At 43.9% G+C, this 16,442-nt stretch overlaps 1 protein-coding gene across 8 annotated transcripts in view; it reads right to left on the reverse strand.

The window, feature by feature from the left end:
* Nucleotides 1-1,383: 1,383 nt before the first annotated feature.
* KLF12 (KLF transcription factor 12) overlaps nucleotides 1,384-16,442 on the reverse strand; it is a 212,351-nt gene continuing 197,292 nt past the window's right edge. For all 8 annotated transcript variants that reach the window (XM_035114717.3, XM_035114707.3, XM_088668516.1 and 5 more), the window contains one exon: nucleotides 1,384-4,182. In XM_035114717.3, the coding sequence (XP_034970608.1) occupies nucleotides 4,001-4,182 (182 nt within the window). In that variant the 3' untranslated portion in view covers nucleotides 1,384-4,000. The remainder of the gene's footprint in view (nucleotides 4,183-16,442) is intronic.

Raw genomic sequence — 16,442 nt, forward strand, 5'->3', positions numbered from 1 at the left:
ATAGGGCAAGGAGATCCATTAATTTACCAAGAGTTTATGGTTTGATGTTTGGGTCTCCTGCCTGAAAAAGCTGTAAATTCTATAATGATCGTGAATCTTCATGGCTATGAGAGAAAGCGAAAGTGATTTGAGCTTTTTGAGATGGCGCTGCTTCGGGCTGCTTCGACGCAACAAGGAGCTCCATTAAGAAGATTTATGGGGAGGCTGGACTGATTAACTCACACAGGAGAAAGAACATCTGTGAAACGTTGTTTGATATTTATCTCAGCGGCTGGGAAACAATCGGATGAAAGTGGAAAACATCTATGTGACTGTAAGGGGAAGATTTGGATTATTATGAACTTGGAGGACGATTTGAACTTTAGAAAAAAGACGGCAGTGGACAGTTGCGAGGAATTCCCAATTTCTTGAAGCATGGGAACCCAAATAAAAAATTCTTTAGATGATTTGGCATAACATTCGGTTTGATTGATATATATATGTGTATAATTTGAAATATTGAATGTGATATAATTGGTTTTAATTGGAAAATTAATAAAAATATATATATTTTTTTAAATACGGTAGTAGTGCTAAAAACATAAGCCTCTCCACACTTTGGGGAAGCCACTTCTCTTGCCTACTGGTTAATGTGGCTCAAAACAGACCAATTTCATTTTAAAAAATCTCTTCCCGTTTATAAGCCATGAATAAACAGAAGCTCCTTCACAGTGTGACACAATGAGGCTAACCTATGCAGATTCCTAGCTAAATGCTATGCCAAATGTTTTATAAATTTGTTTTGCCTCCACCCGGAGCGCCACAAGCGCAGAGGGAAGCGTTTTCAGATCGTTGCCCACATCAATGGTCTCCCTTCTCACAGAAGGGAATGGGAAGCCCCAGTATGTATTGGGCTACCTTTGCACCATGAGAACCTCGATCTTTATTTAGGCATCAGTTAGGAAAAGCTAAAATACAAAAAGTCGCCCATCTCTTGGCATATTCAGGTCACACTAACAAAGTCAAAACTGCTTTTTTTAAAATGACAGGGGGTTGGGGAAGCTCACCTAGGAATCCCCCCCATTCTCTGAACATTTTTTTAAGCTGAATTTTGTTCTCCGTGTAGTGAAGGGTTGGCTGATTTATCCTGCACTAAGAGCGACTTTTTGGGAATGATCCAAACACAATTAAACAATTATAATCCTGCTTAATGTGAATAGGGGTGTTAAGTACATGCTTAATTCTCATGGAAGCCCATGTCACTTAGAAGTGTCTCAGTTTGCCTGGCTCCTGCATATAGACCTAAGGAATTCACACTCTGTATGTACCCTGCTTGGTATGACTTGCACACACTTGTATAAAATGTGTGCAATTGCTGTGGGCCTGGGTGAGGGACACAGAGCTGGTGGGCCGTGTCCTTTGATTCTCTCCTTTTGGCAACATTTCATCCTCAAGAAACAACTCATAGATGTTAGGATATATGACACATCCCATTGCCAGCTGAGCATTTTAGACATCTGAGTTGACCCAGAGCTGTGGTATGGCTAATTCTTAAGAAAGCCATTATAAATAAGTGAGCAAGCCTAGTTCTCTCCAGGGAACTCCCTGAATCTCCCTTTGTTTTAATGGTCAGATTTAAATTCTTCATATAGGCCAATCCGTAGAAGCTTGCTTATTATGATTTACAATTCTTATGCTGATCCACCTTCTAGTCACATGTTCCTATCCCCGAACTACCAAACTTCTCCAGCCAAAGACTATTAAGCTGTGTGCCAGTGAGGGAACTAAGACCAGTCCTTTCGAAACAGGAGACATACAGTGTGGTCCCATTTGTCCCCTACTGCCCTGTGATGAGAGCCATCCACATATTTCCCCTTCAGATAAGCCCACTTCCTATGGTCCTTTCGGCTAAAAATTGGGAGGCAGGTACTAAATGCATGTATTGTGACAGGGGCAACTGTAGCCCCCCCCCAATATGCTATTTTCAAGTATGTTATCAATAACAGCATGTTCTATACTTATCATATTTTATTCTCTGCTTTGAATGTGGATCTTACATTTGACTTCACCTAGCAATGTTTTATTTTGAAATCTTTAGGATTATATTTTGGTTTCCCATTCATGTTGCTTTGAATGTGTACTTAACTTTTTCCAGTAACGTTTTATTCCGGATTGTTTTCGCTGATCTTTTAATGTAGGTTGTAAACTGCTTTGATATTTTTTCCCGCTTAAAAATCATAAAGCAGTATAGAAATGAGATTAATAACAATCATCATGATCATCTTTAAGAATATTTTAAGCCGGTCTGTGAGAAGTCAGGCTTTGTGGCCTGCTCAATGCTTTATTTTCTTTCTGCCTGTTTGTTTGTTTTATTTTTGCAGCCCGTCTCATCTGTTATCAACAGGGGCTAGGGGAAGAGAGCGAGATAGGTGGCCTTTAGTTTCTTAGGGAACTTACAGGCAAAATCTGCCCATGAGAGCTACTTTCTTCCAGAAGAAAATGTTACTAGAATCGGTGCATCCCACCTGTCAAAACTGCTCCTTGGCATACATGGAGTAGATATTTGGCTCCAGATAGTCATTCTCCAGACATTTTTGGAATGCCTGCCCACTCTGCCTCAACTTAGTAATGACTAAGTTTTGCCGTAACCAATAGACTTACCCCGACTAGCCGTTGCTTTTAATAAGACTTGTTCACAGCGACATTTTCTTGACTGAGGTTCTAGGTTTAGGAAACAGCAAGTGTTCGGAGACCTCACAAAATCAACTTAAAGTAGCTTCTTCCTGACTACTCCTGCCGTTGACGCATTCAATCCCCTTTCAGAAACAGCTATTCTTAGAGACTGAAGCTCTAAGCACATTTACACTGAAAGTAAATTCCTCAAGCAGGTCGGGGGGCCGCTTCACACGTGTGCATTCAGCATGGTGGCTGTAGAATCGACTCGATGGACCTGCATGTGTGAATGAGCATTGCAGATCAAACACTACAGATCCGAAGGTTTTATCCCATCCCATCCCGCAATGCTGTGCAATGGAATCAGTTCACACATTCAGTTAAGGAGTCGACACCTGCCGATTAGGGAAGAAATGAGAGATGAAGCAATGTACATGTATGTTCGAACATTACTCACTTTCAAGTAAATATGCGGGGGGTTAATGTGTTGATTTAGGGATGGATGGTCAAACCTTTTTTTCCCTACTGTGCAGCCAGGATGTTACATTTTAATGGTCTCTTCCTGTTATAAATTAAGCAAACAGATGTAGAGAGGGTTATTTTACACTGAAATGTTACTGGTGCCTGTTTTATAGATTCCAACAAAAACAGAGATTGACTTTAAATAAGGATTAAAAAAAAGAATTAGTGGCTTCTAGAGTCTGGCATGATGACAGAGGGGTAAATATGTAAAAATACCGCCATCTTTATTGCATAAGTGTGCTGAGGAATCCTTTCGCTTCAAGGAGATTCGTTTGTATCCCTCCTCTTTCCAGTCGCTAGAGCTGGCTTTGTAGATTGCTGATCACTCGACAATCAGGCGTGGTGATATTCTGCAGTGTTTCGATAGTAATCTTTAAAAAAAAGGCGGCGGAGAAACAGGTGAAGAGGAGCTGCAGGAGGCCTGTTCTTTCCAAATGTTTATGTAATATTCCAAATGTCTTTGTAATAGCAGTAATTCTTCAGCAGGAAAAAAAAGTGTGAGAAAAGGTACAAGCCATAAATACTTTTAAAAGGACACGGGTTAGAAAATAATGCCCACTCTTGTCGCATTCAGGCTATCATCTCCCAGCTGAAGGTGATCACGTTGCCTATGCTGGAAAGCCGACTTCAGATGGGAGACAGAACAGTGGCACTACACTTCCTGCTTCTTTGTGTATATGGGACAACGTGGAACGCCCCCTTTTGTGCTAACGCCATCAAAACAGGATTCAGCCCTGCTGAATTCGCTGTAGTTAAAAGAGACCCAGCTCTTGGTACTTCCTTTTTTTTTTTTTTTTGGTAGGGAGAGGGGACAATGTAGCCTTTCTCAGACAAGCATGTGCCTTCGGCGGTGCAACGCCAAGTGATCCGAACGAGAAAAGCTTCTATCACAGTCTGCGCACTTGAAGGGCTTCACTCCCGTGTGTTTGCGGTAGTGCCTCGTCAATTCGTCCGAACGGGCAAACTTCCAGGTGCATCCCTCCCAGGTACACTTGTATGGTTTCTCTCCTAGGAGACAAGGGGGAAAGGCATTGTCATACTGCATTCGGAAACCTCGGCAAGCTTAGCCTAGGAAAGGCAGATCAAAGAGAGAGAGACTTGGTGCTCATGCAACATTGCACATCACTTACCTGCCAAACCTTGTGAAAATTAAGTCTCTAAACTGTCAGGATTCAAGCCTGCAATGGTCTTGAACTGGAATTTCTGGGTGGTGACGGTGTCAGTTGTCACTACTACATAACTCAGGCCAAAGGCAATTGGTCATTCCAGCAAGGAAGACTCTTTACACCAAGGACGGGGAACTTGCTGCCTGCCAGATGTCATTGGACTCCAACTCCCATCAGCCCCAGGCAGCAAAACCAATGGCCAGGGATGCTGGGAGTTGTAGTCCAATGGCATAGCCACGCTTGCTTTATAGCAATTGGCCACATTTTACCCCTGGCCCCTAACAAAGGCTTTTGTGGTCTGACCTATCATTGCTCCCTGATGATGATTAATTGAATTTATATACCGCCCTATACCTGCAGGTCTCAGGGTGGTTAACAGAATAAAATCAAAATACAAAAACCACATAAGTGCATAATCAACATAAAAACAACATCCAACAAGCCCCACCCTCAAATAACCCCCCTTTCACCTGGCTAGCCAGGAGTACATGTGAAAAAGATTTAGGGGTCTTGGTAGACCACAAGCTTAACATGAGTCCACAGTGTGATGCAGCAGCAAAAAATGGCTAATGCTCTTCTAGGCTGCTTCAAAAGAAGTATAATGTCCATGTCAAGGAATTCCTGCTCTGTTCTGTCTTGGTCAGACATACATACTCTCACCTGGAATACTATGCCTAGTTCAGGGAGCCAAAAAGATGTATATTGAAAAGCTGGAACATGTGCAGAGGAGGGCAACCAAGATGATCAAGAGTCTTGAAAACAAGCCTTATGAGGAACGGTTGAAGGAGCTGGGTATGTTTAGCTCAGAAAAGAGGCGATTGATAGGATAGCCATCTTCTAATATCTTAAGGGCTGTCACACTGAAGATGGAGAGAGATTGTTTTCTCCTGCTCTAGATACCTGAACCAATGGCTTCAAGTTACAAGAAAGGAGATTCCGATTAAACATCAGGAAGAACTTTCTGACAGTAAAGAGTTGTGGACTCTCCTTCATTGGAAGTTTTAAAGCAAAGGTTGGACGGCCATCTGTCATGGATACTTTAGTTGAGATTCCTGCATTGCAGGGGGTTGGGCTAGATGACCCTCAGGGTCCCTTCCAACCCTACAATTCTATGATTCTATGGCCCCCTGGCTTAAACCCCCAAGAAGCTGGGCTTTATAATCCACATTTCTTCAGAGCTACCAGATTATTGTAGCCAAGAGGATTTCTATCCTTGGCACTGCCCAATTGAAGCAATGGAAGAAGAACATTTGTTTCACCTGGTTTAGTAGTATTATCCTTGATTGAAAGGTTCACATGTTCACAGCAACAACAGTGAAGGCTGTGGCATCGCTGTGTATCCCACCCTCAAGTTAAATGCCAAATGCTAACAGGCAGTTGAAATATTTTTATTCATATCTAGATGGTCATGTTATTGGGCCCCAGGAATTAGGCAGCTGGTATATGGGCATGAACCGAGCGACAGATGGCCTGGCAATTGCTAAAGACAGCATGCATTGAAATGCAGTATGACATACTCTCACCACAAGCAGCTGGCTAGCAATCCCATACCAACACACCAATATATCTCCTCTGACTTGGAAGACAGAAATCATAGCCAGAAATCTGGCAACTACAGAGGAAGCGACATAGGTCTATAAGGAAATGCATAAAACAGGTCACCTGAGATGTTTAAACTACAGTTGTTAATTAAGAAAATAACAAGAACCTGCTGGATGAGGCCAATGGTCCACCTAGCCCAGCATCCTGTTCTCAGAGTGACCTGTACAAACCTGGACATGAGTAAAGGTAAAGGTAAAGGGGCCCCTGACCATCAGGTCCAGTCGTGTCCGACTCTGGGGTTGTGGCGCTCATCTAGCTCTATAGGCCGAGGGAGCCAGCGTTTGTCCGCAGACAGCTTCCGGGTCATGTGGCCAGCATGACAAAGCTGCTTCTGGCGAACCAGAGCAGCGCACGGAAACACTGTTTACCTTCCCGCCGGAGCGGTTCCTATTTATCTACTTGCACTTTCGAACTGCTAGGTGGGCAGGAGCTGGGACTGAGCAACGGGAGCTCACCCCGTTGCAGGGATTCGAACTGCCGACCTTCTGATCAGCAAGCCCTAGGCTCAGTGGTTTAACCCACAGCGACACCTGGGTCCCCCCCCCTTTTTATGAGTGCATCAACACAATTCACTGGGAATTGTTGTTGACATCTGTTTGTCTCAAGAGACGATGGAGTGCGCCTCCAGGGGTGAAGTCAAGCTGCTGTGTTAGCAGCAAGTGAACTCCTTGGCGTGCAAACCTGGGCAGTGTGTCTGGAAGTCCTGGGCCACCCAGACCATAAGACCCCTTCTTGACCTCACTGATGTGGTCCAAAGGAAAGCAAAGCAAAGTGTTTAGCACCAGCATGGCTATAGGAGTTGCCGGAAGGAGGCATGCAAGGCACCATCCATCTTAGGACTCCTCTCTGGATTTGCGTAGGGTTTACTCCTTAGCCTTTTCTAAGACCACAGACTTGACATGAGTCAACAGTGTGATGCAGCAGCTAAAAAAGCCAATGCAATTCTGGGCTGCATCAATAGGAGTATAGCATCTAGATCTAGGGAAGTAATAGTACCACTGTATTCTGCTCTGGTCAGACCTCACCTGGAGTACTGTGTCCAGTTCTGGGCACCACAGTTCAAGAAGGATACTGACAAGCTGGAACGTGTCCAGAAGAGGGCAACCAAAATGGTCAAAGGCCTGGAAACGATGCCTTATGAGGAACGGCTTAGGGAGCTGGGTATGTTTAGCCTGGAGAAGAGAAGGTTAAGGGGTGATATGATAGCCATGTTCAAATATATAAAAGGATGTCATATGGAGGAGGGAGAAAGGTTGTTTTCTGCTGCTCCAGAGAAGCGGACACTGAGCAATGGATTCAAACTTCAAGGAAGAAGATTTCACCTAAACATTAGGAAGAACTTCCTGACAGTAAGAGCTGTTCGGCAGTGGAATTTGCTACCAAGGAGTGTGGTGGAGTCTCCTTCTTTGGAGGTCTTTAAGCAGAGGCTTGACAGGCATATGTCAAGAATGCTTTGGTGGTGTTTCCTGCTTGGCAGGGGGTTGGACTGGATGGCCCTTGTGGTCTCTTCCAACTCTATGATTCTATTATTCTTTTCTACTCCCAAAGATATCCCACAAGGCAGCAGACTTAATTGATTTAAATGCCAGTTGCCCCTCCACTTGTTCTTAAGCTAGGAATGAAAATGTCAAGGACCCGCTAATCTGTTATGAAGCTAGGGAAACATCTGATCATGTCCTTTTCTCCCTTCATTCGCCAATACAGTGGAAGGAAAGTAAGAAAGTCACCACTGTTCCTCTTGCTTGTCAATCATCCCAGTGCTTTTCTTAAATTGGCACACAGCATTGGAAGGCAGTAGTAGAGTCTTGTTTCTTACTGAGCACGTGTTCTCCCCATGTACCATCCTACTATCTAATCTCCAGGCTGGTGATCTTCAAATGTTGTTCGACTCAAACTACCGCCAGCCCTAGAGAATGTTCAGGGATGGTGGGAGCTGGAGACATCTGAAAAGCACCAGGTTTGAGAAGACTGCTATAATCTACATAGTTTGTACCTTAAGAACATAAAAGGCGTCCATCTAGATCAGTCCATCTTTCTCCTTGCATGCTGTTTCCAATGATGGGCAGACAGATTCTTCCAATTTAAGCATAAAGGCCTGACTCTTAAGCAAGCTCAACATTTAGGGGAAGAGGATTCATCTTGTCTGGCAAGTCTTGTTTTGTTTTCATGGTGGAAAAAGGGAGGGGCGGCATCAGAAACCAAGAGAACAAAAGGAGAGGCGGAATCTCAAGCTAGTGCTGAGCGCTAGTAATTTATTATTACAAATAAATTGCCCAATGCTTTTCAATAGAAATCCTTTTGAAAGGAAATTCTCCGAGTGAGCTGTTTTAGCTGGCGTACTGCACTGAGAATACGTGCACGACCTTTTGCCCCCAAAGAAGAGTTTCCATGCAATAATAAATTACTACTTTTGAGCATCAACAGCTCCTCCTCACCTTTTGTTCTCTTTCTGCCCCCACTCCCCCAATTTCATGGCCACAATCCAAAACATAGCTTTTGTTTCCAACACATGGGATTCAGAGCGCTTGCATCTGTGCTGGATTGTGGCCTGTATGTTTACATGTTCTCTCATTAAGAGTTTACCCCACAGCTAGTAACGGGCAGGCCCGTTCATTTTGTGTCCTCCAATCTTCAGTTCTCCACATTTCCACACCAGCCTGCAATTATTATTTTCTAAAGTCTCCACCAGCTTTTTAGTGTAATTTTATCTGAATTTTGCCTGATAAACACATTTTTACAGAGCAATTTCCGCTAAAAAAACCCACATCTTTGGATGCTGTTTTCACTGATATATGCATTTCTATGTGCACTTTGCTCTATTATATGCATTTTTTCATACCCCTTGCCTGCCTGGAGAATTGCACCAAAAAAATAATATTACGAGAATTGCTAATTCCGCAGGACGGCTGTGTTTTTCGTTTCTCGTGCTGTTTTAGAAAGTGCATATTGGTTTGGTTCTCCTTTAAATATGAACTGAGTTAAATTTCTCCTCCCACACCATCCCACTCCACCCCACTCCCCAAATTTAAGCACCACTGAATGCAAGCCCATGGTTTAGAGCAGGGGTTCCCAAACTAAGGCCCGGGGGCCGGATGCGGCCCAATCGCCTTCTAAATCTGGCCCGCGGACGGTCCGGGAATCAGCATGTTTTTACATGAGTAGAATGTGTCCTTTTATTTAAAGTGCATCTCTGGGTTATTTGTGGGGCCTGCCTGGTGTTTTTACATGAGTAGAATGTGTCATTTTATTTAAAATGCATCTCTGGGTTATTTTGGGGGCATAGAAATTCGTTCATATTTTTTTTTCAAAATATAGTCCGGCCCCCCACAAGGTCTGAGGGACAGTGGACCGGCCCCCTGCTGAAAAGGTTTGCTGACCCCTGGTTTAGAGTGTGCTCCTGGTTGTTCCTCTGCAACAGGACCAGCATTCGTTGCTGTTAAAATTCATCACCAAACACAAGGCCTATCGTTTTCCAAGGGGCACCAATCAACCTGGCGTCATATGATTTCAGGAGGCTGACAGGCAGGCAGGCAGACCTCCTCCAACCCACAGAGCGTCAGCCACTTATGGATCCAGCCTGCTGAACCAAAGTGGGTCCTCACCTTTGCTCTATTCACTGCTGCAGTGTAGCCTCAAGACCAGGCATCCCCAAACTTCGTCCCTCCAGATGTTTTGGACTACAATTCCCATCATCCCTGACCACTGGTCCTGTTAGCTAGGGATCATGGGAGTTGTAGGCCAAAACATCTGGAGGGCCGCAGTTTGGGGATGCCTGCTCAAGACCCACCTTTGTAGCTACTGTTAGTGGAATATCTGCCACCTCTTCCACGAGTCTCCCACACCAGGTCAGGGCGACATAAAAACTCACAGGGCTATGTTAACAGCAAGCTTAGAACACCACACAACTCCTTGGGAAAACTGGACTAGCTGAGTTTAGAGTTTGTTGGTTTTGCTGGATCAAAATGAAAATTAGCATCCCCCGGCTCCTTGAATCACCAGTATACTGCACCCCAAAACAATTGATGGCTTCAGCTCCACTTTTCAATGCATTCTGAGCAGATAACAGTTGAAGATTAGGTAAAGATAGTTATAGTTGGCAGCTGGAGGGTAAGCTATAATAAACTATAATTTGCAGGTTTGACTCTAACCCAAAGGAGACCTTAGTCATTTTTCAACAGCTATTTTTAATACAAATATTTAACATTTTCCCCAAACAGCCCTTGAACATGCCCACACGCTGAACTCCCCATTAATTACTGTTGTTAAATGATTGTTCACCACACCCATAGCCTGATACAGCAAAAGGGCAGGAGGGGGGATGATTATACTTCAAGCATGACCTGGAACCCCAGCAAAGTCCAATTAAAGTGCATGGCCACCTCGACTACCAGATTAAGTTCAAAAGGCAAATCTTTCATGCCATTTATGCTCCCATCCACTTGGTGAGGGGTGGGGGGGCGAGAGTACAGTATTTAGCCAGTAGTTATGCAGGTGACTAACTGCATGTTGGGTTGTGCCCAAAATACACATTGCTTGGACAATAAAAGGGTTTTAATTTAATGTGAAAACATCACTGTAATTGACATAACCTCCGAGGGAACGTGCAAACAGGGATTTGGCATTCTGTGTATGGAGTAAGACAAAGAGTGGGAACAGCTGCTGATTCTCCTTTGTTGAAAGATCTCCGGCCCCTTCCCATGTTATGCTGGTGGCCTGGGAGATGCCGAACCATGGCTCAATCTTTTATTTCCATTTTCGTTTAAGAAGGTTTTCATTTCTATTTATTTATTCACAAAACATTATTTTATTACCAATTTTATCATTTGCACATGCCTATTTTCTTTTTATTTTCTTTCCATGTCAAAAACACATATTTTCTTATTCCCCCTTTTCTCCTTAAAAAGCAAGACACGCAATCCAGGCATTTACACACATGTGCCTGTTACCCCAAAATTGAAGGGGTGGAGAAATGAACAGTATTCCAAGCATGAGTACAACATTCCCTTTACTAGAATTTGAATAGTGTGGCTGTTTCAAACTTGCAAGTTATAACATTTCATGTCCTAGTTTTACATGACCATAGCTGCTACACTGTGGAAAAGATGTGTGACTGGATTGCAGAATTCCCAAGAACCCATGGAAGCCACTTGGGTGAGTTTAAAGCATTCAGTTTCAGAATGCTTCCAGGTTACAATCAAGTTCTGGTACAAGAAGCTCAGCGTAGCCTGCTCACTGCAGGAATTCGGCAAGTTCCTCAAACTTGGCATCTGTTGATGCAATGTCTGTCATGAAACCTGATGAAGGACACAAAAGTCGTTTCAGGTTATTACTAGGATGAGCATCCCTACCTGCCGAGCATGTCCTAGTGTCCCAGTCTTGCTGCAGTGCCACCAAACACAGCAACAGTTCATCTAGTGCTGGGCTGGCGTGGTAGAGGAGAGGACATTAGAAGAATAGCCTGCTAGATATTTCTGTTCTTAATGCTGAATTGTAAACTGTTGCAGCCCACCTTGGGGCCTGTGAATGAAGGGTGGGGTATGCTGAAAACTGGGGCAACCACAACTTGTATTCTAACTTCACTGCACTGTGTGCTACTGGGACCAGTTCAAGATGTTGGTAATGATATGGTCCTAAATGACTTGGGGGTCAAGTATATGCAATGCCTCCTCCAATACCAGCCAACCTAGTTATTAAGATGGTGGTTCTTATGAGTATTCGCAGTAGGGGAATGTGCAATAAAGTCTTCTTGGTGGTGGCACTCTAACTCTGGAATGTTTTTCCTTTTGGGATAGCTTTGTTTTCTTGATGCTTAGATGTCAGCTGCAGAATTTTTAAACTCAGGCTTTTATAAAGTGAGGTTAGGTTGTTTCTAATACCTAACAGTAGCAGTTTTGATGGTTCTGATTCTCACAAGTATTTTATAGTTGGTTATTGTTGCATTATTTATGGTGTTGTGTTTTTATTGTAGGGAGCGGGTGGTGCTGTGGTCTAAACCACTAAGCCTCTTGGGCTTGCCATTTGGAAGGTCGGCAATTTGAATCTGTGCGACGGGGTGAACTCCCATTGCTCTGTCCCATCTTCCGCCAACCTAGCAGTTTGAAAGCATACCAGTGTGAGTAGATAAATACATTATAGTCCTTGAGGTTTGGGTTTCTCAAGTCATGAATGTTGGTTGCTGGTCTGGATCTGAAGTAAAATGGTAGCATTGTCATCAGACGTGTGACTAGGGAAGTGTAAGGACAGGAATGAATAGTGGAACGGGAGTTGGAACTCCATTATCAGTAACCTAATAAGAGGTTGTTGGATTGGACCAGTGGCCTATCTAGTCCAGCATCCACAGTTCAAGAAGGATACTGACTAGCTGGAACGTGTCCAGAGGAGGGCAACCAAAATGGTCAAAGGCCTGGAAACGATGCCTTGTGAGGAACGGCTTAGGGAGCTGGGTATGTTTAGCCTGGAGAAGAGAAGGTTAAGGGGTGATATGATAGCCATGTTCAAATATATAAAAGGATGTCATATAGAAGAGGGTGAAAGGTTGTTTTCTGCTGCTCCAGAGAAGCGGACACGGGGCAATGGATTCAAGCTACAAGAAAGAAGATTCCACCTAATCATTAGGAAGAACTTCCTGACAGTAAGAGCTGTTCAACATTGGAACTTGCTGCCAAGGACTGTGGTGGAGTCTCCTTCTTTGGAGGTCTTTAAGCAGAGGCTTGGCAACCAAAATGGTCAAAGGCCTGGAAACGATGCCTTGTGAGGAACGGCTTAGGGAGCTGGGTATGTTTAGCCTGGAGAAGAGAAGGTTAAGGGGTGATATGATAGCCATGTTCAAATATATAAAAGGATGTCATATAGAAGAGGGTGAAAGGTTGTTTTCTGCTGCTCCAGAGAAGCGGACACGGGGCAATGGATTCAAGCTACAAGAAAGAAGATTCCACCTAATCATTAGGAAGAACTTCCTGACAGTAAGAGCTGTTCAACATTGGAACTTGCTGCCAAGGACTGTGGTGGAGTCTCCTTCTTTGGAGGTCTTTAAGCAGAGGCTTGACAGCCATCTGTCAGGAATGCTTTGATGGTGTTTCCTGCTTGGCAGGGGGTTGGACTGGATGGCCCTTGTGGTCTCTTCTAACTCTATGATTCTAAATAGGCACCACTGTGGTGGGAAGGTAAACCATGTTTCCGTGTTCTCTGGCTTCCATTACGGTGTTCCATTGCACCAGAAGCGGTCTGGTCATGCTGGCCACATGACCTGGAAAGCTGTTTGTGGACAAATGCCGGCTCCCTCGGCCTGAAAGCGAGATGAGTGCCGCAACCCCATAGTTGCCTTTGACTGGACTTAACCGTCCAGGGGGTCCTTTACCTTATTTTATTGGACATCACCCTGAACATCCTTGCGGGGAAGGGAGATTCAGAAAGACAACAAATGAATGAATGAATAATGAAACCGCACCAATGTGTAAATTTTCTTCTACAGGGCAAAAGCAATCAATGATGTTTCACTTCATTATACTGTACACTTGCCACCCAGATGAAAACACAAAGGTGATGCCAAATTGGGCCTTATCTGAAGTGTGAAAATGAGAAAAGCATTTGGCAAGTTAAGTATCTTGTTATGTGGACTCCCACATGGTTCAGACAACTTCAGCTATGACACTCACTGCAAACCAATAAAAGGACGGTGGCTTCCTGAAGCAGCCATACTCACATGGAGAGCATTTTTGGATTTAATGCCTACATGCAGTTTCAAAGCCAAGTAGATGATCACACCACAGTTTGCATATATTGAGCTGCATCAAAGCAGACAGAATATACTGAGTCACAAACTGGTCAGAAATGAGTGCGCCTTGAGTCACTTGGTCTCACGAGAGCGCTTTGATTCAGTATGATTTAAGTATGTGATATAAGTGAATGGGCTGAATCATCATTATCTGTTTGGGGGAAGTTATTGAACGTAAGCTTTGTAGAACCACCGTTAACAGCAAATTATGCAAATCAATGCTCTCATTAGCACATTGACACTGAGCAAACACATGGGAACTATATGTTCTAAGAACAGAGTAGCTTCTTCATAATCCATTACGGGTCAACTTGGGGCAAAGTCCCAGAAATCGCAACTATGGATTAGTTTCCTTGTTCTAACGCTGACTCATACGGACTTTGGGCGAGTTGTGATATGATGTATAATAAATCAGGAAACTTAAGGAAGAATATACATCCCTCGTCTTATTCTTCTGTTGGTTAATGTGTCACTCCTACGTTCAGGACAAGTTCTCTTCTAAAGTTACCCTTCCCCTATTTCCTCACGCATTGTCTGCTGTTGTCTGCAAACAATGTCGGAAAATGAGGCATAGGTCACCAAGTTGCGGTGAGGATCCTGAAGGAGATTCTAATCCAACCTTCATCAACCTGGCACCCTCCAAGTTGACAAAGGCTGTTCTAACCAATGGTTGGAAGAACTCATTGACGTTTCCTGTCCTAAGAGGCCAGCTTGAGAGATGTGCCCCAGAATCCTTTGCAGCATCACAGTAGGTCCTGTAAAACAGCCCTTGGAGTTTGCATAGCTTTCCTGACATCCCAGAGTTCCAGAGTCTGAGCAACTCTTCTCTCTGGTCCCAACTAGGTGTACTTCTAGATACAGGAGGTGTATTCTGAAAATCTGAGCCAGGAGTGAAGCTTGTAAGAGGGAAAGTGGTCCTGACCTGGCTTCCGAATCTTCATCCTGGGAACTGAAGTTTTGTGAAGGTGCTGAGGATTTTGTTAATTTGGTGGCAAGAGGAAATACATATGTATTACCATTTTACATTTCCAGTGTAGTTCCAGTTCTTTCAGCCCATACCTAATTTTTCTATAGTCTTAAGGACCACCATTACATAGCTGCCAAGTCTCCCGTATTCCCCGGGAAACCCCCGTTTTTCCAGCTGCCCCCAGCCGAAAAAACGGATTTTTTTGTTTCCCCCGGGTTATTCTGGCGCGGCGGCCATTTTGGAACTGGGCGGAACATGCTCAGAAGCGACTTTTGATGCTGCTTTGCCCAGTTCCAAAATGGCTGCAGCGCGACTTCTGGTGCGACGGCCATTTTGGAACAGGGCAGAGCAGCATCAAAAGTTGCTTCTGAGCATGCTCCGCCCAGTTCCAAAATGGCGGCAGTGCTACTTCCGGTCTGCTACTTCCGGTCCAGTCCCTTATTTCTCAGGCCGGAACTTGGCAGGTATGCACCATTATCTTGGCGATTCTGAAAAGGGATTAACATTCTAATCCACGCGAGCGACAAGTGATATAGAAACGTAAGTTTTAGCAGGGAAACGGAAAGGAAAACAGAGAAGTCAGAAAACAATATGCTAAGAATCAGCTTCCTCTACTGCTTGCCTTCTAAAGCAGGGTGAAACATGTTCCTTAGGTTACAATGCAAAGTTTATACAGCCTTTTTCTACTACCCAAGGGTCCATAGTCCATTCTTAAGGGAGAACTGCCAAGTTGGCTGTTTGCTCAGGTACAAAGTTGCAAATGTGCTTCTTTGGCCACACCCCTTTGGTTACAACTTGGATGCAAGCAAACGACACCCAGAGAGCTTCCTGTTGAAAAAGACTGACCATTTCTACTTATTATGAGATTACCTTGAAAGCTACCTGTGCTGAAATTATTTTTCTCGCTTAAAACAAATACTGACATCTCACCAATTGCAGCACCTTCCTTCCCGAGGAAGCTGCTGTCTAAAAAAACCCTAAAATTTCCTTGATCGAAAGTTATTTCCCCCTGTTCGTCATTACACAAATATTTGTCCCATTCAGCATACAAAGGCTGAAGCATCATAATGACTTGCAAAAGACAAGAGTCCCGCCCAGAGTGTTGGAGGTGGTATGAAGGAGATATCATATTTTTTCCGGTCCTGCTATGGTCTCTGGCCAGACAGACTGCAACTTTTTGTAGTGCTAATACCTCTCAACTTTTCCTCTGTTTAAAACGCTGGACACAGAAAACAGTTAACATTTTTAGAGCAAATCACTTGAAGAAAACATGCTCAAGGCAATATTGCAAAACCCTAGATAAAAGAAGATGCTGTAGTAGGGGCTGGAGACAAAGCGCTGTGGTGACCAGCAAGGATGGCAATGGGAGCTTAGATTGTCTCACTTAAGAGGTCTCGTTTCTTACCAGGATGTACAACCAGAGCTCCTTGTCTCCTTGCAATTAAGGGGCCTTGAATTACTTGCCTCTGTTTCATGGGACCTTCTGCTCTGGACTGTTGTGTTTCACCCACACTTCATTTTTATTACATTTATATCCCGCCATTTCTCCCAAAGGAGCCTAAAGATGGTTGCTATTTGGTTTAACTGAGATCCAATCTATTAAAAATGCCTGATATGGAATGCTTTTGTAACCCCTGTGATTGATTACAGGGGCTACACTTTTTAGGAAGTATTCTTCATGTTGCTGCAAATGGAGTGTTTCCAGTGGTATCACTGGTTTTCATGTCATCTGTGGGTGATCTACCACCTGAAGATCATT

The sequence above is a fragment of the Zootoca vivipara genome, chromosome 4 (assembly GCF_965207765.1).
Source record: "Zootoca vivipara chromosome 4, rZooViv2.hap1.1, whole genome shotgun sequence".
In the NCBI taxonomy this organism is placed as follows: domain Eukaryota; kingdom Metazoa; phylum Chordata; class Lepidosauria; order Squamata; family Lacertidae; genus Zootoca; species Zootoca vivipara.